Genomic DNA, 24,555 nt, shown 5'->3' on the forward strand with positions numbered 1-24,555 from the left:
CTAGGCTACATAACGGTTTGTTGCCTGCTTGCGAGCCGCATCGTATTAAAAGTACGTGAAGATACCTCAAGCAAGCCTTAAACGAACATCCTCGCCTGTCCTGAGCACCGGTGACCACCAACACACGTCTTTCCCCATTTTGTCCTCATAATATATATAATGTATATTTTGATTTTATATTAATATGGGCCCGTGAGGACGTCATGATTCTTGCGGCTGAGTGGCAAAGATTTACGTCAAATATATTTGTAACATCAGACATTACATATCATATGAAAATGAAAGTACACCTTTTTTTCCCACAAGCCCCTGGTATTTGTATACATTTATACAATGGGAAAGATTTGTTTTAAACTTTCCTTATGCCTGTGTAGAATACGCTTTATCGACTTCTGATACATTTTTGGGGGGAAAGAACGTGCATGCACAAGAAATTATAGAATGTGAATTTGTAATCAAAATTATGGCATTGGACCTTTAAGGAAAAAAATGCTTAAAGTAAAATGCTTTTACACAAAAACAGCCTGGTAAGACCAAACATATTTTGCCTTGATTTGAGATATTTAACCTCAGTTATATTTTTCGTGTGAAAGCCATAAAAGGCTTCTGTTCTGTCAATTCTGCAGCATCTCGATGTGAAAGAGGACAATTTCAAAGAGAAATATGTGAAAATCATCATTATGGATACACACGGCAGGCACTTCCTTACCTGTGATACACTGAAATTGACCATCCTCCCGTCGAATAGTGAAAGCCTCACCTGGGTTTACTTGCACCAGGATTACCTGTGAGAGAAGGGGGGGGGGGGGGGGGGGGGGGGGAGAAGAACATTTAGCAAAACAGCAAATAAGAACACGCTGGCTTACTCTCGTCATTGCTAACAAAGCATGACTTGTTTGACCTACAAAAACATGGAAATGTACTCAAAAGGTGAGTTTAATTTGAGCGATGGCCAGATGTTCTTTACACAGCACACAGCACCTTGACTTAATAGTTTCATTCGTTCCGTGACCAAGCTTGTAACTCAATTTACACTATCAAATCACATTTTGTTATTGACATGAATCGAAATTGAATTGAATTTGTGTTCTTTTTATGAAGGAAAATATATATGCTATATTTTGTATGCAAACAAAATGTGAATGTAAAAAAAGTGTAATTACTACACCTACTGCTGTATTCGAGTGTGGGCTGTTTGCCTTTAATGGAAAGCGAGTGCCGTCAGGAGTCAAGTCTGTTAGTATGCGTGTGAGTGTGAGAGTCTGGCCATGAGTTGTGGTCTACGGCAGCTCCTTGCAAATGCTCTCATTTGGAACGTGTGTTTGACCGTTTGTCCCATTACATCAACAGCTGCATCAGCAACTGCCCACATGCAAGGGCATTAGAGTGACTTAATTTCCCCATTTTTATTCACGTCACTTGAGCGGCAGCGTATCTGAAGCTAACTCATAATTCCAAATCGACCAGGCGACAGCTGGTAACTCGTAAAACTCCTAAGGCACTTGAAAGACGTAAGGTACCAGAGTACCATACGAAGCGTTTCCATATTTTTATGACTCATTTCACACATGAAGAGAAAGATGTTTGCTGGGACCCTTTTTGGGTCCATTTGTAACAAATCTGCTACCATGAAACCAATCAAATCTATCAAAATATTGAAAGGCAGCAAATCAAAGTAGCAGATGGAGGCTTTTTGAGCTCAAAATAGTCAGTGAGTAATTAACAAATTAGCTCATATTAACAGATGACAGTTATTATTTAACAGGGTGCAGGGGTAAACAATAGTTCCATTCCCTGTGACTAAAGAAGCCAGGAGACAGCAGTTTCTTTATTTATTTATTGGCGGAACTCTCGTGTCACATGGTTGTGCCTTTTACTGCGTACGATCTAAAATTTAGGCCAACAAAAATCCCCTCGCAAACTATCACTGTGGTGTCAACGGTGCCACGGTTGGATATAAGCTACACAGCCAATCAAAACAGAATCAGTGTGCCAGAAATATAGATTGTTGCTTGCTATGCATCTCTAAAGTTGATGAAACCTTGTGCGGTCGTAACGCCACACCCAGTTCCGTTAGACATAGCACAGCAAGCTAACGTAGCAGTCTACGTCTTCACTCAGTGCGCTGTCTTGTCAAAAAGATTCACGACACTAGTCACACAAGAGTCAAATCGGTCCTTTGTCCACAAAAAGGGTTCATTCAGTCATCCGCTATGAATCTTGAAACACTTGAAATTAGATGGAAACTGACAGATTCTCTGCTTGACCCTATTACATTTGTATAAATGATATATAACCGCTGTTGGGCGGAATCCTTGCATCTCCAAAATGATACAGTGCGGTGAAAAAGTATTTTCTCAAATTGTTTTTTTTTTTAAGTAGTTCCCCCACTTTAAAATCATCAAACAAATGTAAATAGACAAATTTAACCCATGTGAACTTAAAACGCTGTTTTTAAAATAGTGATTTCATTTATTAAGGAAAAAAAAAAAAACTATTCAAAGTTACCTGGTCTTGCCTGAAAACGTACTTACCCCCCTTGTTACATCATGAATTAAGTGTGGCTAATCACAATTTTGGGTCGATTTTCACTGATCACACCCGAGCTCGATTACGTCCAGAGCTGTTCAATCAAGAAATCACTTCGACAGAATCTGTCCATACAAAATCGACTCAGACAAAAGATCTAAAAAAGCTGCAACATGACACGAAGTAATTGACATCTATCAGCCTGGAAAGGGTGATGAAATTCATTTCTAAAACTTGAGGATTCCAGTGAACCATAGGGAGAGCCATTATCCTCACATAGAGAAAACACGGAGGAGTGGGGAAACGATGCAAGAATAAATATAAGAAATTGAAGCCATTTATTCCTCACCTCCTCTTCGTTTGGCAGGTGACGTAAAGTTCACGCTTCGCATAAGATGCAGCCGCATCGTCACTCAGCCATTTTTCCCGAGATGAGTGGGCGTGGAGTAACCGCAAAGCGGGCAGGTACTTGAATATTAATTGGCGTTACTACGTCACACCGTCAGAAATTTTACATTTCTGTTTGCAATCGATTATGGTGTTCAAAGGCTATTGCAGTTGATAGACTGCATAGGTGTCAAAGTTAATCCAGGTCACAGACTCATTTTTACCAATATTATGCATAAAAATTGGATTCTGATTGCATGGGACCTTTAATCAATTCATTGTGGCCGAGTGAGGTCATGTCACGAATGACGACGAAATTTAGGGTATGTTTTACCTTGAAAACATCGGCGGAACCAAACTTTAAACCTTCTGTTCCGTTTGTTTTTCCCATGAACAGCAATAATAATCCTGGGTGAATCTGACACGCACCCTTATTGTTGGATGCTGTCCTAAATGAAGTCTACTGAAATGTGTCAAGCATTCTCACTGATATTTTTTGCCCCTGAAAGTGTGAAGTCTAAATTCCAGTTTTACGAGCTTCAACTCGTGTGTGCTTCTCAAGAATAGCAATAATGTACCTGGGTCAATTTGACCCACACTATAACAGAAGGATTAAACTTACTTTTTAATGGTAACTTCCAGTGAACTTTCTTGTCTTACCACGATGATTTGTATCACCAAGAAAAATAGAAATCTACAGAAAATGGCTGAAATAAGGCCTAAGGAGGTATACTGACATCACAGATTATGGCCACATTTAAGGCCTATTTTGCCCCTAAACTGTTGGTCCAAATCTAAATTTTACAAGAGTTAACTGTCCTATTGAGTTCATTTCTCAGGAGCAGCAATAATGGTCCTAGGTCAATTTGACCCGCACCATCAGTCATTTATTATTATTATTATTATATTTTATTTTAATTTTTTTTAAAACAAATATCTGACTTCAATTTCGACAAAATATATGGCATATCTTCTCAGTAAAAATGGGTTTCACGGTCCAAAAGTGTCAGAAACTCAAACAAAATCCCCATAAACATTATGTAAATGTCATTGACTGCATTACTAACCATTTCAATCAATATTCAGTATATTTGTTCTCTCAAATCTTACTATAACAAGGCTAACGCACTCAATTTGTCATCCAGACGCGTAGCATTGCAGGAGGGTGAAGTAAAACCACGCTGCATTTTTCAGTACAAAGAACCATTGTCATGAAGCCAAGCAGAAGCGTTGGGAGTTCACTGTTGCGATAAACCCGGATTTTAAGTAGGACTCCTGATACAGTGTTGTTTCGTTCAAAAGAACAAATCTTTTCAGTAAAGGTAATGAACTGATTTTGTTCTTTGAGCTCTCCCGCCGTTAGCTGGCGGGTGGGACCGGAAACGGAAGCGTTCTGTGCAGTCTTGACGTGTCAATTGAGACGCGCAGCTGGTGCGGCGGAGAAGATCCAGTCAATTTTCACGCGACTTGCAATACAACAGAAATGATATAAATTGGTCATTCTGTCTCTGCGGCCCGGTAACAAATGCCTCACGGACCGGCGGTTGGGGATGACTGTTCTAGAGGATTTCATTTCAGCAGCGAAAAAACATGTGGTCAAGACTTTCTGGAACTTCCGATAGCAAACCGGGCAAAACTTAGCCCCTCTGCGAAATACAAATATTTCAAAGGAACAGGCAAGTTGTGTCAGTTCAACGTAATTCCTTGACACCATTATCGAGGGTTTAGGTGCGATCCAAAAGAACGCACAGAAACTGCCAATTAAATGAGTTTTTCAGTGAATAACGGTAGATCTGTTACCCAAAATAATGAGAATAGGTGAATTTGCGAATGGGTAATGAATATGAATATGTACCTGGAGCCTATCCCAGTTGACTTTGGGAAAAAGGAAGACTCTTCCCTTGATTGTTTGCCAATCAATCACAGGACACATACAACCACTCGCACAATAACACCGTCAGAACAGCAAACCACTATACCACTAGTGACCTGAAAGACGACACAAGCTTCAAATGTGTTCAGTGCCACCCCTGGCGCAGACAAATGGTGCCACAGAGAAATAAATCATTTTTAAACTCAAAATATCATTCATTAACTCTCCCTGGGTCGTCATTCTCTCCACTTTGAAACTCCTGAAGCGAACGTAGGAAGCTTTTTTTGTTACCTCACTCTTGTGGAAGACGCTGTTATAAAACCGACAGTCCCCCAGTACGGGGCTCTGACTGTGGCTCTCGTGCCGCTCAGGAATCATCAGCACCTCCATCGCCAACACTGTTTCCCATTCATGTGCTCGGCAGCGATGGGAAAAAAGCTCTGACTGCCACACACACACACACGCCGTCTCGTAGGTTCACACACACCCATACGTCAGCAAGGAGGCGGGGGTGCTTAAAGGGAGGTGGGCGAGTGGCTCGGGGAGGTCTAATTGAGTCAAAGTGGGCAGGCGCATCACAGTCAGGTGGTGTCGGCCCAAGGAAACCTACTGTGACATTTACAAAAAAAGCTGCTACTTACTGTCGCCCGCATTGCTTTTTCCTCATCCAGGCGTTGCTTTTTTGGCGCAGTCAAGTGGGTTGGAGGGGAAGGTGCTCCGGAGTCCCCTAGCCGGGGCCGATCCTGGTGCCACTTACACCGGCTCCCTCCAGCACAACATCCAGGAGGCAGCGAGCGGCGGTTTAGGAGGGAAGGAGGGTTTGGCTTTCACGGTAGGAGTGGCGTAAATTTCACATTCGCTTAGTCCTTGCGCCTCAGTCTGGCTCCTGCCTCCCTGTCATCCGTATCCACAGCAACCCCCCCCCCCCCCCCCCCCCCCTTTAACAAATAAGCAACCGTCCACGGCGCACCCTCAGACAATGGCTGGGAAACCTTATCAGCTCGTCTGGGAGGAGGAAAAGGGAGGCTGGATTAACTCTGTGAAGATGCCCTGCCTCCGCTAGCATGCCAGCACACTCGCAGCCCGCTGTGCCCACTAATGGGGTTCATTTCAATTGCGCGCCGTTGGCTGAGTCGGCAGACTGTAACAACACAGGGAGTCCTTTGTTCTGCTACCTTTTTAAAGAAAGAAAAAAATAAATAAATCACAACTGACGGCGACAGCGTGAAGGAGATGCGTAGCTTCTGAGGCTGACATATACACGACTATGCTGGCTCCCTCCCTCCCTCCCTCGTGCGCTCGCCCCTCAACCTCGAACGGCCCAAAAAAAGTAAAACAAAAACAATTTTTTTTACTGCATTATTTACAATTTAGTCAGTTATAAAAAAAAAGAACTGATTAATAAAATAAACAAAATGTTTAATGTATATGCAAAATAGTAAATTTTACCCAAAAATATCCAACCATTTTCTGTACCGCTAATTCTCTGTAGGGGCGCGGGCGTGCTGGAGCCTATCCCAGTTAAATCGGTGGCGGACTGTCGCCCACTCATGAAAACTAATTGCTGAACCCGGCACGCTGCACGACAGTTCAGTCAGGCTTGGCCGCATTGCTTGGTGTGCACTGGGCTTAAACCAGTCTATCACTAATATACACAGTCTTTAAAGTTGCGAGTACAATCAATATGAACAACACTTCTAGGCTATAAATATCAACTGAAAACCAGTAAGTTAGCTTTTTTTTTTTTTTTTTTTTTGTCACTTAAAACAAGTTTTTTATGGACAGCGACAGATAGTTTCTTGTTAAATCATTTCCAATGGGGAAAACTGTTTTGGAATTCAACCTACTTGGAAGTCAACCCAGCATCACGGAACGCAGTGACCGACTTTGGAGGTTGATGTGCTGGGAGTTCAACGAGACAGCACGTGTACCGTGTCACATTAAAGCGAGCTTCTGTGTAGCTACTGATGCTATAACATCTGCCCTCATTCATGCTGAACGCATCATTCCTTAAAGCGACAGCGAGGAGTAGCCTGTGCCAAGTTGACACATGCACACATGCTGCTGGCCCCGCGAGTGGCTCATTCACATAAATCTAATAGAAATCCTGCTGTTTATTTCACTCCGTGTGAAGTATTCAAAGCCGGATTTAAAGGAATTAAACCAAAATAGCTGCCCCGCTGCATCGAGGAGGAACATCCAAGCACAATGAGCTTATGGCATCAGATGACTTTAAGGGGTGAAAAGGAAGCGTAATTAATTTTGTGAGCGGCGATGCATTAATATGTGGTTACATTTGAACATGAGGGAAGAGTTCCACCTATCGAATTGCAAACCTGTTCTGCTACCACAAGCCAAGGAGGAGCCCAAGTGGATCAGTGAGCACCCCCTTAAACCAGATAACCACAACCAACCTTGCCCCAGACGATCGCACTACTCGTCACTTTAAACCGCATCCACTCCTTGAAGTCTCGGCGCCCTTTGCACAATGCTCATTGCACCGGACTATTGCGATATTAGTCATTCGAACTGCTCGAAGTGCTAGAGGACTCTGCATCTTTTTGCACAATCGTCCAAAAAAATAAATAAATAAATAAAATAAAAAATGTACCGGCCATTACCAGATAACTAGCAACCCTTTACTGCTCAGTGACTGTTTTTTTTGTCTTTGTCTCCAAAGTGTTCTGTAAATTGTAATTGTCTGTTGTCGTACTAGAGCGGCTCCGACTACCGGAGACAAATTCCTTGTGTGTTTTTTGGACATACTTGGCAAATAAAGATGATTCTGATAAAAAAAAAAAAAATGTGTCTTGAACGACGAAGATTTTATGCTTTTAGCGAGGATACTTTCAAGTGTCTCTGCACAGTAATTATGGAGCCATTTTGGAAGTGAGCACAGTTGTCTGAATTTGACAGACTGAAATAGTGCAGAGAGAAACTGCAAAGGTTACTGCTCACACAGATGGCTGAGCACTGATCAGCGCTCGCTTCCTGCTCTCAATTTCAGACTGTTATAATTATCTTAGGGGAGCAGAGAACGGAGGAAAGCATGCATTAAAGCAGATGAACGATGACTCTTTGGAACAACAGTGTGGAAGCTCCAAATGTCGAACATGATGAATCGTGAACTCCGTGACGCTGGTTGACTTGCCAATCGAAATTGAATTAAAGATGCAAGCAGCGATGATGACGGTTCCTAGCATCCCTGTTTTTCATAGTGAATCCTTGAAATGAGCATTACATTTTGACGCGATGTGCTTAAAAACAACAGCAGCAGCAATTTAGCATTGCTCATCTGTTGTGTAAACTTGCTTCTGATTGGGGGCTCATCGAGAGATTCCTACTAGGAAATTTTCTTCAAAGTATGCACCCCGGAAGTTGCCTCAAAATGGCTGCATCAAACCAAATGGACGACTTCCTGTTCAATTTCGAGCATGGGTCCTTGGGACTTTTTTTGAGAGTCCTGTTATGCTTGACCTTTCCACCCAATTTCCTGTAGATAGGTGACACTGCTCTCTGGGGCAAACCTTTTTCCAATTTTCCATCAAGGGAGTTTTAGGGTAGTGGTGTTCAGGATCATCAAAAGTTTGACCCAAGCCCCACCCACATTAGATGGCATAGACAAACGAGCTTTGAAATTTAGCATTCCCCTTCCATCTGGTAAACCTGCTGCACATTTGCACAACCAACATTGTCCCAGATGATCGCACTACTCGTCACTTTAAACCGCATCCACTCCTTGAAGTCTCGGCGCCCTTTGCACAATGCTCATTGCACCGGACTATTGCGATATTAGCCATTCGAACTGCTCGAAGTGCTAGAGGACTCTGCATCTTTTTGCACAATTGTTTTTTGTTTTTTGTCAATGTCTTTAAGTCTCCAAAGTGTTCTGTAAAATGACTGTCTCTTGTTGTACTAGAGCGGCTCCAACTACCGGAGACAAATTCCTTGTGTGTTTTGGACATACTTGGCAAATAAAGATGATTCTGATTCTGATTTGGGAAAATTCCTTAGTAGGAGTTTGTCGAAATATGAAATGGGAATTTGCCCTAAAATGGCTGCTTCAAACCAAAATGGCCAACTTCCTCTTCAATTTCAAGCATATGCTCTTGAGACATTTGCATACGTACTGTTTTGATAGACATGTCCAATTTCATGCCAATCGGTGAAACTACTGTCAGGTGCTCGTTTTTTTTGTTTTCCAAACTTTTGAGAAGTGTACTTTTTTTTTTGGGTGGGATGGGGGCTTGATGCCAGAGGTCCATGCGGGAAGTCAGACATTTGAAACTTCTAAAATATATGCAGTTTTACCAGGACGCATTTGTTTGCAAAACTCGGTGCATTTTCGGGTGATAGATATTGTTCGGGTGCCCTAAGGCCTGGTGTAATGTATAATAAGTGTATTGTCTTGAGTAATTGCTTGGTAATATTAACTTGCTTGAGCTTGACATCTCACTGACTGACTTTTGAAGTATATTTTTTCAAGAATATTCTGATTCTGTCTTAATTCTTGTTTTTTTCAATACTTTGAAGAAACCATGCAGCAATAACTTCCAGCGTAAATCAGACCTGGGGACATTTTTGTTCAAAGTGCCATAAACTAAAAATATTCCCAATACACATTGTTTGTATTTCATTATCAACTCCATCACTGATTGATTACCCTTCAGAGTCTCATACCGTAAAATGATTCATTATTATTGTTTTCTTGTTTCAATAACTTTAAAATGGATAAATTTGTCCCACCGCATTAGGCATGGGCTGGTATAAGATTCTAACTGGCGATAATGGAGTAAAAATATCATGGTATTGAAATTACTATTTTTCTAAAATTTTGGTAAATTAACTTTTTTTCCCCATCGAACACTATATATATATTTTTTTTTAAAACAAAGTATAGACTATATGGTACCTTAAAGGTCCCCTATTTTGCCAAACCAACTTTTTCTAGCATTTGGGGTGTAATATTGGCTCCATGGTGCCTCAGTAAACGTGAAATATGGATTAAAATGGTCCAAGCATTCCTGAGTTCCAGACGTTTTGCTGCCAAAAGGCCTGAAATCAGGCCATTGGAATTTCTCGAGCTCACCTACGTCACTCCGCCTTCCCTTTCCACTCGCAGCGCTGTCAACATTAACAAACACGCGCGCGCTCACAAGTGGGTCTTCTACACGAAGGCAACCAATCAGAGGAACGGGGGCAGTCTTAGCCATATATGGACAAAATGGATACAAAAGTGGGTCAAACAGAGGGGCACTCGTACGACAAAACAAAAGGTGTTTTTTTTTTTTCTTTTCTTTTTAAATGAAATTGACACTAAGTCCATGTTAGAGCGTTCCTCTATAGAGGTCTAAATAGCCCCAAAAGTCCCATAGACCTTTAATATGTTCCATATAAATTTTAAATAAAATTAGATTTTTAGTAAGTCAATGTCTCATCACTGGTGAGATGTTTTTAATAACAGACCCACGGGCAACTCATGTGGTCCTTGGGAGCTACGTGGTGCCAGTGGGCAACATGTTAATGATCCTTGATGTACATAATGCTAGAAAAAATATACACACACACAATAATAACAATAAAAAAAAACTTTCACTTAACTATTTTAGGCTTTTAACTTTATTCTACTAATCAAATTTGACTGAAACTGAAAAAAAAAAAAACATTCACTATAAAACGCACAACAAGAAAATATTTTTTAAAAATGTACAACCAAGAGAGAGAGAAGAGAAAGAGGGGAGGAAAAAAAAATAAAATCAGCATCCAGATAACTCATCTATCGTTAAGATTGACAGTGAGAAATACCAAGTGCCTCAGCTTTGAGGAGCTGATTCACTTTCTTACATCAGTCTGGAAATGATCTAGCCTGTTTTGGAGAAGAGTCGCTCAGAAGGGCCTGACGTTGCTGCATTGCACAGCAGCAAGTTAGCAACAGTTGCCGCACACCAAGCAGCACGGCCGAACCCGACCAAATTGTCACACAGTGTGCGTGGTTTGGCAAGTGGTTTCATGAATGGCTGAGCAGTCCTTCCACTGGTTTTGCCGTGATTCAAAATGCAAAATCGCCAGCGCACGCCGGCGCAATGTTGCAGCTTTCAGCCAATCAAAATGCACAAAAGTATAAGCGCGTAAGACACCAAAAAGCCGCCTTCTTCAAGCTATATAAATACAGTATATAAAGCATCAAATAGTGTTTTTAAAATACTTCATAATGTCTAACGTGCCTGTAGAGGAAAAAGCGAAGCTTGTGACCAACATGAACGCGACCGGTACGTACATCGTTGGGCACGTTCAAATGAGGGAAACCAGCGAGACTCCTTTAAAATATCCACACTCTCGCTTTAATTCTTGGTCACGTCCTCTCTCTTTAGCAACGCTTCTTTTTTAACTTTTAATCTTTTTATGGTTTAATAAATGTGATGAGGTACAATATACTGTATATACAGCATCGAACGCCTATACAGGGTCGCTGTTCAGGGCGTGCTTATATCCAATCGTTCAATATGCGGGGTTGCGTCGGCAACTCTCCTTTTTATGCGATCAGGTTTGACAGCATCGCGCAGTGTGCGACAGGCCTTGAACAGACTGGCATTTTCGTTAATATTTTTCCTCACCTTTGTTTTGTCAATAAAATTGAAGTGAGCCTAGATTTTTCTACTTTTCCTGCCGCTCTCGCTCATTTTCTCAAGTATTTATTAGCAGCGCTCGTCTCTCTCGTCTGACTTCCTCCACAGTGCCACCATTTGTGTGTGCAAGTGCTCCGCTCAGAGGAGAAGGGGATGATAAAAAAAAAAAAAAAGAAGGCCTGGCTCTCCTCATTACCTTCAAAGAACCTGCTCATTTAAGTCTTGACAGTCTCGTCTTTGCAACCAGCCAATCACATTCCAGCGGGACGTGCCCTGCTTAGAGCTGACTACAGACGCTTGAGCACATAGCGGGCGCACCTTTAGCGGACACGCCCACACAGTCCTGCAGCTCGAGAGCGGGACTTATTTTTCATGATTTCAGAGCCTTATTTTACAGGGTGATTTTTTAAAAAAAAAATTTTTTTATTTTTTATTTTTATTTGTTCAAATTTGGTAGGCTTTTTAAAAACACTTTGCAGTGTGTGAAATTTACAAGACATATTTGGGGCATCTGGTGCATCTCCAAGTAGAAGTACAGATAAAAACAACAAAAAATGCTGAAGCACTGCATCGACTCTTTTACTAACACAAAAGTAAAAAAGTGAAATAGAATTAAGTACAAATGTTAAAAGTAAAATTTGTATTTTCCCCCTATTTATATAACTTGTAAAATTTCTAAACCGAAAACTAGCGCTCAGGCTTTTATTTCATGAAAGCAACATATTGCCATTATAATAAATTAGCAAACGATAACTGAAAAAAGTACACCTTACCTGTATGTGTTTTTACAGATAAGAGATTTTCAAATGTCAGAAGTTGGTGTTTTTCAGGCTGGCAAAACAACGCATTCGCCACCAATCATTCAAGTAGCCGACAACATCAAGCAATTCTCTTACATAAGGCCACGGATAGCTAATATCTTGCTTCTCCGGATTTGTTGTGCCATTGCTATGGACGCTCGCCAGTTCACGTTGCTCCATGTCGCTCAGTGCTATCCCTGTTTTGTACCTCTCTCTCTAAAGCTACAATCCTGCCAGTCTCGGTCGGGAGCAACCAGCGACAGTCTTACGTGTGTGTCGATGATGATTCAAGGCCATTTCATCATCCCTGGGAAACGTCACATATGCAATAGCGTAATAGGAAAGAAGGAATCTTTCCAAAATCTGCTATAAAGCCCTAGATTAAAGATATTAGCAACAAACTGCGGAGGAGATGCTCCCATCAATGAGAGAGAGGACGTCAAGCAGTGTCTGTGTCATTGTCGGAGGGCAAATCACCGGGTTAATGTAGCACCATTGGGCAAAATAAGCGTGTTACTAACAACGTGCTCAAAGTACAGTGGCACCCATTTGCGATTTACGAATTCTCCTCTTTGCTTTATGTTATTTTCTGTGCTTTAAAAATTCACAGTTCATGTTTTGTGCTTTTTCTGTAATGTCATAAGATGCCACAAGAGGGTGCCAAATCCCAAAATAATAGCAAAGTAGTAATTGGTGTCAAGGAAGTATTGCTGATGTGATACATGTTGACTGAGAGACAAATAGTTATTTAAAATAGTTGTCAAGGAGGAGCCAAGTTTAGCTTGGGTTATTAGTGGAAATTTCAGTCTTTGCCCCATTTTTTTTTTTCCAAACTTCAATAATTTGTAAGAAATTTATTTTCAAGGGTAATAGTGTAAGACTAGAGAGTTCAGGTTTACCAGGGACTCAAAAAAAACAATGCGTTTCCACACTTGCATGACAGTTATTTTTTTCCATTTTCTTTACCCTCCTGTTATGCCACAAACAAACCTATTAATGTCAAAAACACAATGTATCATAATGTATAAAAGGTATATTGTAAAATTTGTATGGTGAAAAGGAGTATGAACATTTTTAATAGCATTACGATTTATGGTGAATACAGTACTGTAACAAACTACTACTACTAAAAAAAAAAAAAAAAAAAATGTACATGATAAAATTGGAATAGAGCTTGTGGATGTGTGTGTGTGAGGCAGGCAAGCAGTGCATGTTGAGGGTAAACAGATACAAAAACAAGAGCCATAAAAAGGGGGATTAAAGATTGTCAATTATGAATATACTACAGAATTCTTTTTTCTTTATGTAAAATGACAGCATCACAAGGGGAGCAAAAGGGAAAGATGTCTAATTATTAGTCACATTGACATTTTTGGTGTACTGAAGAAATGAACAACAACAACATAATGACCTGTATAGTTGATGGTTTTGAAGGCCTGGATCACATTTCCAATAAAAATGTGAGGATTAATCTGAACTGCACTTTTATGATTACACCGAAGAATAATATAATGCACCTGCCGCCTTACATCTGGATAGGATCATCAGTAGTTTGTGACAAAAACATTCACAGCCATTTTGACTGTTGCATGTGACCATATATAAAAATGAAATCAAAACGAGTGAAAATATTATTCTTCAGATTTGTTTCTCCTTCATCACTGTGGTTTGGTTTGACATTTGTGTCTATGGGCTTTTCCGATCCAGAAAGTGATGAGGAAAATGTCACTAGTCTCTCTCTCTCTCTCTCGCTCTCTCTCTCTCTGAGAAAAGGGAGTGTCCAAAAAAACACTGCTGAGTCACACTCTACCCACCTCCTCAAAAAAGGTGACAAATAGTGGTCTCACGCACGCACACACACACACACATGCACCCTAACATGCTGACTCACACTCTCTCACTCAAACACACACACACTCACATACTTTCACCCTCTCACTCTCGCAAAGAAACATTGACAAATGAATACACAATACACTTGATGGCATTTTTGCAGCTTATCAAGCACACACGCACCTTGTCTCCTCTTGTCTGTCTGTAGCAGCAAAGATGACAGAGTTCAGAGAGAGGTCTCACTCAATTGCGGTAAAATGAGTCCACGCAGGGCCGCTAGCCACAAATCAGACCACCCATTCAAACCCGCACGCAATGCCTATTCAATGTATCAACCTCTTCGTATTAATTACCCAAAGTTTTGTGACTCCAGCTGAGCAAACAAAAGTATGACTATTTCATTAAGCATCAGTGCATGTCCAAGCCGTGTAGTAACCTTGGGAACAAAAAGTTAACAGCGCAAAGGTCAAGAGCTCATTTCTACCAGAGACAAAGGAAGTCTGGCATTTTGCCCATTATGAGCCCCCACAAATCTCTCAGTAGTGCACCATGGAAAGAAAAGAAGAAGAACAAAATAGCCCCCAACACCAGTTTCACTAATAGACATGAAATTGGGTGAGCAGGTTTATCATAACAGGCCACACAAAAATGAACAGGATAGAGGCCATTTTGGTTAGAAGCAGCCATTTCGGACGATGCCGAATTGCAAAACGTTTGGAACACGGTGTCAAAGTTTGATGGATTTGTGATAAAAACAGGTGTGAGCCAGGAGGAAAGCAATGTCCAAAGTTTGGGATCATTTCACACTTAAAAATGAAGATCAAGTGCAATGTGTCTACTGCAAATCAGATCTAAATAACTCATTTCATAGAACCTACGAAGCCAAGTTATATTGTACTGTAATGCCCCCGCAAATGGTCAGGGAAAGAAAGAGCCGCCGGTAAACTTTCAATTGCTTCACCAAACAAATGGTAACAAAATAAGTGAGAAGCGCATACATACACAAGCTGCGACAGCCACAAATGAAGCCCAAACACTCAACAGTACAGCCTGGCTAACAGTGAGCAGGTCAAAAACTCGACACGCTTATTCATTCACTCACTCACTCACTCACTCACTCACTCCCACGACACTCACCAGGCCAGGCCAGGCCAGGCCACACCTTTTAAAGCCAAACACGTCAAGTCACAGATATTACAGTGTGGAACGAGAGCACACGACCCAAAGTGGGCAATAATAAAACTTGCACCTCTAATGGGTATTTTGTAGTTTAATAATGCAAAATGTATTTTTATCCCATTACTCGAATGGTGGGATAACTCAAAATATTCTATACCCGCTGCCCTAGATTAGACATTGTTAATATGGTCAAAAAAGGGCTTTTCTTTTAAAAATAAGTACATTAAGTAAACCTCAAATTTCTGAAGGGTAGTGTACTTATACAATCTGTAGTTCAAATTAGGCTTGACACAATCAGGATTTTTGGTGCCGATCAGCGAGTTTAAAAAAAACGATAAAAGATCACAAGATGGAGCAATGTGTCTATTTAAAAGACCTGTTCATTTACTGTATATACTTATGTACTTTAATTGCTCAAACAATTATATTACAATAAATAATGCCAGTGAGGCATAGATGGCAGGAAGTACATACAGTAATTAATGTATCCACCTTTTGTGGCATTTTTGTTTTTCAATTGTAAAATATGTTCCTTGGCTCCATAAAGGATGGAAATCACTGCTCTAGTCAGATCGTGGATTCTAATCAGTCAGGCTTCATAACGTTTTGTTGCCTGCTTGCGAGCCGTATCGTATTGTAAGTACGGGAACGTACCCCAAGCAAGCCTTAAACGAACGCCCTCTCCCGAGCACCGCCGACCACCAACGCACATTTCCCCCCCCTTTTGTTCTTATAATGCAGTCGGCGCGATCCACTCTTGTAGTTGTCGCCACGGTAACGAGTGTCGCATTTGAGTTGACAAGATAAAGCCCAATGATGGTGAAAAAACGGGATGCGGTGGTATCGGAATACAAGATTTGATTGCCGTAGTCTGACATAGTGCAATCGTGAAAGAGCAAATTTGTCTTGTAGTCTGATCCACGAATTAGGTGGTGTCTGTCTGAGACGTGCCGTCTGTCCCGCACAGACGACATTCATTTATTTTTTAAATAACTATTGGCCGTCAGATATTTACAGTACTACGCCAAAATACACGAGACAAGGCTAAAAATAAACTAGGCTTGGGATTCAAATATATGCACGACGGCGATGCGGAGTAAATGTCTTTTGCGGAGCCGATCAATGACGTCATCGATCAGATGGGCGAATTATAACATTAAAGCCGATCGGCATAAAACGCTGAATATCGGCCGATACCGATCACATCGGTGTAAAGTGTAGTTCAAATTAAAGTGTCTTTTAACTTGTGTTTTAGGCACATAACATGTACAACGAGGAATCCAAGGTGCGATATAATAATACAAGCATAAATGGAATGGCGGCATTTATGCATCAAGTCTCATGAGAAGCTGTAAGCACAATGGTTGAAAACTGCACAACATATACTACATAAAAGCAACCAAGTCCACGAGCCATTAGGTAGGTTTCAAAATTTACAGACAGATTCAACTGTTGCCACTAACTAGTAACTGCAGAAAGAACTTGATGGGGATGGAGGGTACAGTTAATGGACAGAAGCAGTGAATCATGCTGTAAACAAAGTGATCTCTAAAAAGTCATCATCTCAGGTAATGACCCCACGACAGCGGCTTCATCTCTGACTCACAATAACTGCTCCAGTCGAGCGTGAATACCCAGCAGTCCAGACTAGACGGGGGGAGAAAGGAAGTGTCCTTGCAGCTTGTCAAAGTAAAAGGTCAGGGAGAGGAGGGGGGGGGTCAGTCATCACTGATTTTCAGTGTCACGGCAGCCCTGCCTTGCTTTGTCAGGACCAAAACCCTCCACGAGGTCCAGCCACCACGATATGTACACGCCTAAGAACTTGGGTGGAAATATCCCAAAACACAGAACGTGACGGCCATTATAAATTGATTAAGTTGGGTTTTACTGGATTTCCTCAAATAGTGGCACCTCGCCCAATTAATCCCTGAAACAGATGCCTCCCTTTGGCCAACAGGAAATAAAAATGGGTTAGTAACAGTGATTATGACCGTTTTAACTCGGTTTCTCACTAAAAGAGCAGCATTTGCCGTAGGAGTGTTCCCTTATATTAATTTATTCGGAGTCAGCAATAAGGGCGGCATGGTGCACGACTGATTAAAGCGTCTGCCTCACAGTTCTGAGAACCGGGGATCCGCCTGTGTGAAGTTTGCATGTTCTCCCCGTGCCTGCGTGGGTTTTCTCCGGGCACTGCGGTGTCCTCCCACATCCCAAAAACATGCACGGTAGGTTAATCGAAGTCTCTAAATTGCCCGTAGGTGTGAATGTGAGTGCAAATGGTAGTTTGTTTATGTGCACCCTGCGATTGGCTGGCAACCAGTTCAGGGCGTACCCCGCCTCCTGCCCGATGATAACTGGGATAGGCTCCAGCACTCCCCCGACCCATGTGGGGATAAGCGGCTGAGAAAATGGATGGATGGACAACAATAAGTGGAACAATTCCAGAAGTGACTAGCTCCTTTCACACAGATTATCCAGACAATCCCCTGCATATTCGCCGTTCCCTATTCTAATTTTCTTCAGTGTATTTTTACTATATTTAAGTTTTAAACTATTAATCCAGTGGTACCTTGATTTACAAATTTCATTTATTCCGTGACCAAGCTCGTAACTCAATTTGCTTGTATATCAATTAGGGCTGTCAAAGTAAAAGCGTTAACTTATGATTAATCACCAACAAATTTCGCATGAATCATATATGCATCATGTATTAATCACAATTTATTTTGACCACACAAAACGCTTACCTTAACTGCATATATCTGAAATGCTGCTAAGTGAGGAGACTCCGACTGGTGTGCTCAGCGGGAAATTTTGCTTCAAACGTCAACTCAATGGGACTTTTGATAAAACAAAGGTAATTTGCAAATAGTACAGCGCTGAACTCTGTTTTCATCAAAGCACAAGTTTAAAATATTTAAAAGCTAAATGTGGTATTATGTTCAGGCTTTACTCGATCGGGATTTTTGGGGCCGATCAGCGAGTTTAAAAAACCAATAACCGATCACTGATCCGATCACAAGGTGGAGCAATGTGTCTATTTCAATGACTTGTTCATTTACTGTATATACTTGTGTACTGTATACTGAGTATCTTCAAAGGTATTCTCTAGTCAGGTCAAACCAACATTACAACATGACAGAAATAACGGGTGCTAACTTACTGTAATTAAATTAATTTATTGTCATTAAATTACTGAAACTTTAGAGCATGATTCGACAGAACGATGGCATATTTACGTACAACCGTTAGTGCTAGCACTAGCTTGCTAGGCTACATAACGTTTTGTTGCCTGCTTGCGAGCCGTATCGTATTAAAAGCACGTGAACATACCTCAAGCAATCCTTAAATGAACGTAATCTCCTGAGCACCGGTGACCACCACCACACATTTTTCTCCATTTTGTTCTTGTAATACACGCGGCGCGATCCATTGTTGTTGTTGTTGTTACCATGGTAACGAGTGTATCCCGTCGCGTTTGAGATGACAAGATGAAGCCCAGTTATCGTAAAAGACGGGATGCGGTGGCATCGGAATACAAGATTTTATTGCAGTAGTCTGATATAGTGCAATCGTGAAAGACCAAATTTGTCTTGGAGTTTGATCCAGGCATTACATGTTGTCCGACAAGTTTAAAAAAAATAAATAAATAAAGTTATTGGCGGTCAGATATTTACAGTACTGTCAAAACACACGCGACAAGGCTAAAAATAAACTAGCTTTTGAATTCAAATATACTGTACACGATGGCGACGCAGATGAAATGTCTTTTGCGGAGCCAATCAATGACATCATTATTTACGTTTTTGGGCAATTTGCCGCAGGGCTCTGTCCCTATCCCTCTGCTATTCTCTTAATATCATTCTAAATAACTGCCAGTGATTAAATTAAAATCTCCCAGGCCACTATTTGTGGAAATATGTTACATGGTGTTTTATCACAAGGTCAACTGCAGATTGAAGTATTGACACAGCTAAGGGAGGTGACTGTGCGCGTTAAGACAAACAGAGCCCTGCTATCAGATACAGTACGTGTTATTATGCCACATGAGAACACATTTCAGTGCACTTCAGCAGTCATGCACACGCAGCGGCTCAAATTGGCCCAAACAGGAGGTGCGGCGCTGACGTCAAGCGGGAAGGTAGAGCCATGGTTTTTTTTTTTTCCTTTTTGCTGGCTGGCATAAAACACTAAGCACACAGATGTGTGACGTGCGCAGGTCATCGGGCAACCGCTTATTTTTTGCCTTCAAAAAGGCAAGCAAATTCCGCGAGGCACAGGATGACAACCCCCCCAGTGGAAAATGACAGGATGGCTGGAAAGTCAGGTGGGCCATGGCTAATATTAGCAAGTCTTATCTGGACAAATTGCACAAGACGAAAGAAACGATGGAAAAAGACAGCGGGGGGAGCGAGAGTGCGAGCGCCGCACTATTCGGGAAGGCACATAACTCAAAGCAGTCAAAATTGACAGCCGTCACATCAACACCACTCAATATCACTTATACCAACCTCAAATCATTGCTGTAATACACAATACCTATTCAGGGAGCAGCACCTGCTAACAAACGCACATCTGCCTCTCAAGAAATTCATCATCAAATGCGGGTGAGGTGTTTCTGGAGTGACTATGAGTAATATCCATGTTTTTAGCATCTGAAAGAATTGGCCAAGCACATCAGGTTTCACATGATGATGATAAACTGTGCAGCTCTCATCTGATTAGTGAGTACATGATATGATGATTTGTCTCCAATATCAGACTTGTGTGACAGCTCATACCCTTCATCTAAGTTGAATAGAAGACAGTTAATTTAAAAATGAGAATTCACACCCTAATGCATCCTAATACTACCCACACAGCAGACTCATTTTGTAATAACAGTTTTGTGCGTACATTCTGCAAATTGACGCATCTCAAATGGTGGCCTCTGCTCTAAAAGACACCGTGCCCCAATTAATGGCTGAATGCGTCATCCACTTCTACGGATAAACTCAGTACTTCAAACAGGCTTCTTTTATGCAGAGATCCCGCACAATTGGCAGACATAGGGAAAAAAAGACTATATAGATTATATGGACTTTCAAACAGCCACGTGGTATGCAGCTATCGGATAACTACATGACGTCAACACCAGTTTTTGGGACCTAACCTCTATTCTTGCATATTTATTGTTTTAGTGGTCAGGCCTAAGTCCTGTCTAATATAAAAGTGTGCTTTGGCACCATCTTGTGGACTATAGGTGCCAAGGAACTATGTCGAAGCGAGAGGAGCTGCTTGTCTTACACAGACCGAAGCCTTTATGTGCGCAGTCTCGCACTAACTTCCAATAACAGCCGAGGCTAAAATGACCTCCTTCCCAACATACAATGTTAGATAGAGCCTCTCAATCGAGATGGATCACTAAAACATCTATGACTGCAATTACTACTGGCCTGGCCTTTGGCACCATCTTGTGGCACCATCTTGTGGCACCTTAGGGCATTTCAGATTGCATACAAAAACCAGAAAAAAGGTGTGAAAATAAAAACAAATGCATTTGTAATTTTAAAATGTATTCCATGTTAATTATAACCTCATATTGTCACTGCTGTTTGGAAGTCTCCCATATCCAATTTTGGACTACTGTATTTCCTATTTATTCACAAATCGATACTATTGGTCAGTCCTCACGCGGGTCTGTTATTGTGTGTGTGTGTGTGTGTGTGTATATATATATATATATATATATATATATATATATATATATATATATATACACACACACACACATTTTACAAATTAATAACCAACCGAAACCAATCCTCTCTTTGACGATGCAATGTTATTGGCTCAACAAACATGACTTTTTTTGGTTTCCTGAAAGTGATGGAAATACAAGGATTCCACCTGACAGCAGCGACATAATCTTTAGTTTTAGTGCCAGGATAAGAAAGCAGACCTTGTTCCTCTCTCTCTGATATTGTGTTATCACTTTGCTGGGGGACAAAACATGATGTCCGTTGTGGGGCGGGGGGACAGTCGCTTGAGACGGATGATAACTGCCTGTTCATGTGTTCATACATGACAATGACAGGGGTAGAAGTATCGTGAGCCTACCTGCTGCGGGCCTTCCCCGTTGACCATAGCTGGGGGCGGTGGTGACGCCAGGATGGGGAGTTCAGGGCTGAGAAGCTGGCCGGACTCCAGAGGCGGGGTGTGGTCTGCCATGTTTTACTCATTCACACCACTAGAGAGGCTCTCCTGCAAAAAAAGACAAGAGTTTTTTAATTTGGGTTAATTTATGGCAGCATACATGTCACGTGTAGGGTTGCATACTGTACCCACACTAAAAAAAGGTACAGCGCTAACTTGCCGTCAAAAACTGTAAGATACCATATCTTTAGTCTTAGAACAGTTTTTCTTCCAGAGTGGCTGTGTGCAGTTCGACAGATACTGAACAATACTTAGCATAGTTTTTCTTTCCACTGAGGCTATTGTAAACAGTTCAAACCTCAAATCATAGAGGGAAAAAATAAATAAATCGATGCACTGGTTTTTACACATCTACACTTTTGACAACTTCTGTGAAGCAATTTTTACATTTTATACAAGGCTTCAAATCTCAACAGTTGACAACCATTTTATCTGTGCTTAACAGCGGAAATGCTGTCAGTTTTTTCTTTTATTTATCAAAAGGGAATGTATATAATATGAATTCAATTAAATCTCAAATTAAAAAAAAAAAAATTTTAAAAAAGGGAATTTGAAGTTGCATGTTATGCCTTCTATGTTTCCATGATTGATAATTTAGGTTTTTGCCATGGTATCTTTTCAGTATCGGTATCGAGGTACTTTGTACAGGTATAGTATCCAAGTTAGAATTTTGCTATTGTGACAATAGTTGTCCCTTTTGTTCCTATCTGGCAGTGACAGGATCCTCGCTTTTCACTTTTTGATTTTCTGTCACTCAAGCATTTGCGTCGGAGTGAAGATATGGGCCGCTATGTTAGCTTCTTGCGCTAGCCGTACACTGGTTAGCTGCTATATGCTTATTTGTGAACATCGAGCGTTGTAGGTGTTAAGTTACTTGAAGCATTGCCCGTTTCTACTTCCTGTTTTTGTTCCCATTCCATGGCTTGATAAGACTTAGTCAAAACGGCATTGACTAACTTTTTTTCAACAATTCCACGATCTTCGATGAAGCATTCGAGTCCATCTGTTTATCAAAAAGTCGATTGCTACTGAGGACCAGCTAGCTGCCATATATGCTTGTCATTTGCGATCAAAAGGTAGAACGTTATGAGTGCGTTATGGTTTGAAACTGCATGTTGAGATTATAACACGACAACAGGAGCAGATTTCTATTTCCCTCACTTATATGGGGAGACTATCCGAAAGAATATTTTAAAAATTGCCAGTGCGGGAAGGTTTGGTTAAGACTTAATTTAAAACTGTATAGGTCACATAATAATGGACTGCCCCTATATGTCAAAATTGGAACTAAACCTTAATCTCAAGCAGTTTTCATCTGAATAATGCAGTATTCATTTGGGCACTAAACTTAAAAATGACCAGTTGTTAGCCCACTCTAGTTCTCCGTGGATCAATTTAACTTCTATTATTTCTTTTTAAATTCCTCAAAATGCACACACAAAAAAAAAAAAAAAATAGCGAATGGCCAATATGAAGGGCGCTGTGGTGTATTTTGATCGGGGAAGATTTTGTTTGGTTATGGCATTGTATTATTGTTTTGTGCACAATGCTTTCTTACAGCTGCAGCTCTTGTGAAAGCCCAATATAAATCAAGTGGAGTTGGGAGTTGAGCGTTAACCCACGAGCTCTCCGTGGCTCATTTCTACTACCGTTATTGCACTGTACACAAATTGATGGAGCAGATATTTTTCACACTGTGAAAAGTACCTCAAAGAAACGCACACAAATGATCGACAGAGGAATTACACACCAGCTCAAGCCCAGCGAAGTGAAATTATTGAATAATGGGAAATTAAATATGATCCATTCTAAAAAAAAATCAGCAGGCTCTAAGTGTAGGACAGATTATGTGAAACTTTTCAAATACACGCCAGTAGACCGCGAAAGAGCTGTATCATGTGTCCTTGAACCTAATTACAGTGCAGTACGCCTGCGCTCCTAAACCTTGCAGTGATCTGGCTTATCTGTTAGCTTTAGCCCCTCCCCGCCTTAAGCTGAAACAACACGGCTGCGTTTACAATGCGACTGTCGAACTGAAGTGCGAGGGGTGGGTGGGCGCTTGGCCTGCAGAGCAGCTCTTTGGCCCCGACGCCCACAATCAGCTGGCGCACGGGCTTGCCGACGTTACACAACATTCCAGAAATCAATACAACAACTGACACCTCCCCTGGATCCACAGTTTACACATTTTGACATTGCTGATGATGTGGAGTTTACTCTGTACTGGGGCTTTCAAACCTTTTGGGTGGAGGGCCCCTTTACAGGGGAGAATTTTGTTCAAAGACCCCCTTATAATCCAAACTCGGGTTGCAAAATTCCCCAAGTTTTCAAAGTGGGAAACTTTCAATGGGAATTAACGGGAATTTATGGGGGAAATAAACCTGGAATTTACAAAACTGAATGAAGGTCCACTTTTTAAAGCCTGTCGCACACCAAACGTTGCGAACGAACAGGCATTGTGCGGGGTTATACAACTAGTTTTCTGGAGTGGTCGACCATTTCTTTTGTTGTGATTCGAAATTTGAGTCGCTGGTGAACCGCATCATAGATTCACCATCCAATCAAAACTTCCATGTCGTATCGCATGACCTTTCACAACAAAAATTACATTTCTCGGTACCGAGCCATATCCAGCTGGCCACTGTAACTATATTTCTAATTTCATATGTACCCATTTCATCTGTACCAGTGGCTAAAAAGTGAAGCGTAGAGTGTGTCGCTGAAATATAGGAGTGCAGTCAATGAATGGGGCAATCCTTGCTAACAGCCTCTCAACATTCTCTTCTTTCTTCTTGCCTGCTTCTGAAATTTTCAATTAACAAGCATCAGAATACGGATAACCACAGAGGCAGTCTATAAACTCCGGCATAAAAAAGTACACATATCCTCCATTCTGAAAGACCAATCAGCTGAGCAGGACAGATTGAAATAAATTGAAAAATAAATAAATGATACCAAGTTTAGAGTTGCTGACGTTCAGTCATCGACTCTGAAGCCAAATAAATGTTCATTTCGGTAATAGATAATTGTAATGATAAATGCAAATATGGTTTGAAATGGTGTAAATGTAGTAAACAACATTGTAATGGTTTTAAAACAATTCATAGTTAAAAACAGTATGTGTTTCTATAAT

The 24,555-nt window shown here is 41.1% G+C and overlaps 1 protein-coding gene across 3 annotated transcripts in view; it reads right to left on the reverse strand.

Moving 5' to 3' along the window:
• Positions 1 to 24,555, reverse strand: part of fndc3a (fibronectin type III domain containing 3A) — a 73,127-nt gene that overhangs the window by 45,961 nt on the left and 2,611 nt on the right. The window contains exons 3-4 of one of the 3 annotated variants that reach the window (XM_061781776.1): positions 21,327 to 21,470; positions 710 to 785 (exon numbers count right to left, since the gene is read on the reverse strand). In XM_061781776.1, coding sequence (XP_061637760.1) covers positions 710 to 785; positions 21,327 to 21,437 — 187 coding nt within the window. In that variant the 5' untranslated portion in view covers positions 21,438 to 21,470. Of the gene's footprint in view, positions 1 to 709; positions 786 to 5,080; positions 5,223 to 5,430; positions 5,649 to 21,326; positions 21,471 to 24,555 lie in introns of those variants that run through there. The other 2 variants (XM_061781778.1, XM_061781777.1) reach the window with 2 other exon arrangements.

Source organism: Phyllopteryx taeniolatus, chromosome 8 (genome assembly GCF_024500385.1).
Source record: "Phyllopteryx taeniolatus isolate TA_2022b chromosome 8, UOR_Ptae_1.2, whole genome shotgun sequence".
NCBI lineage: Eukaryota > Metazoa > Chordata > Actinopteri > Syngnathiformes > Syngnathidae > Phyllopteryx > Phyllopteryx taeniolatus.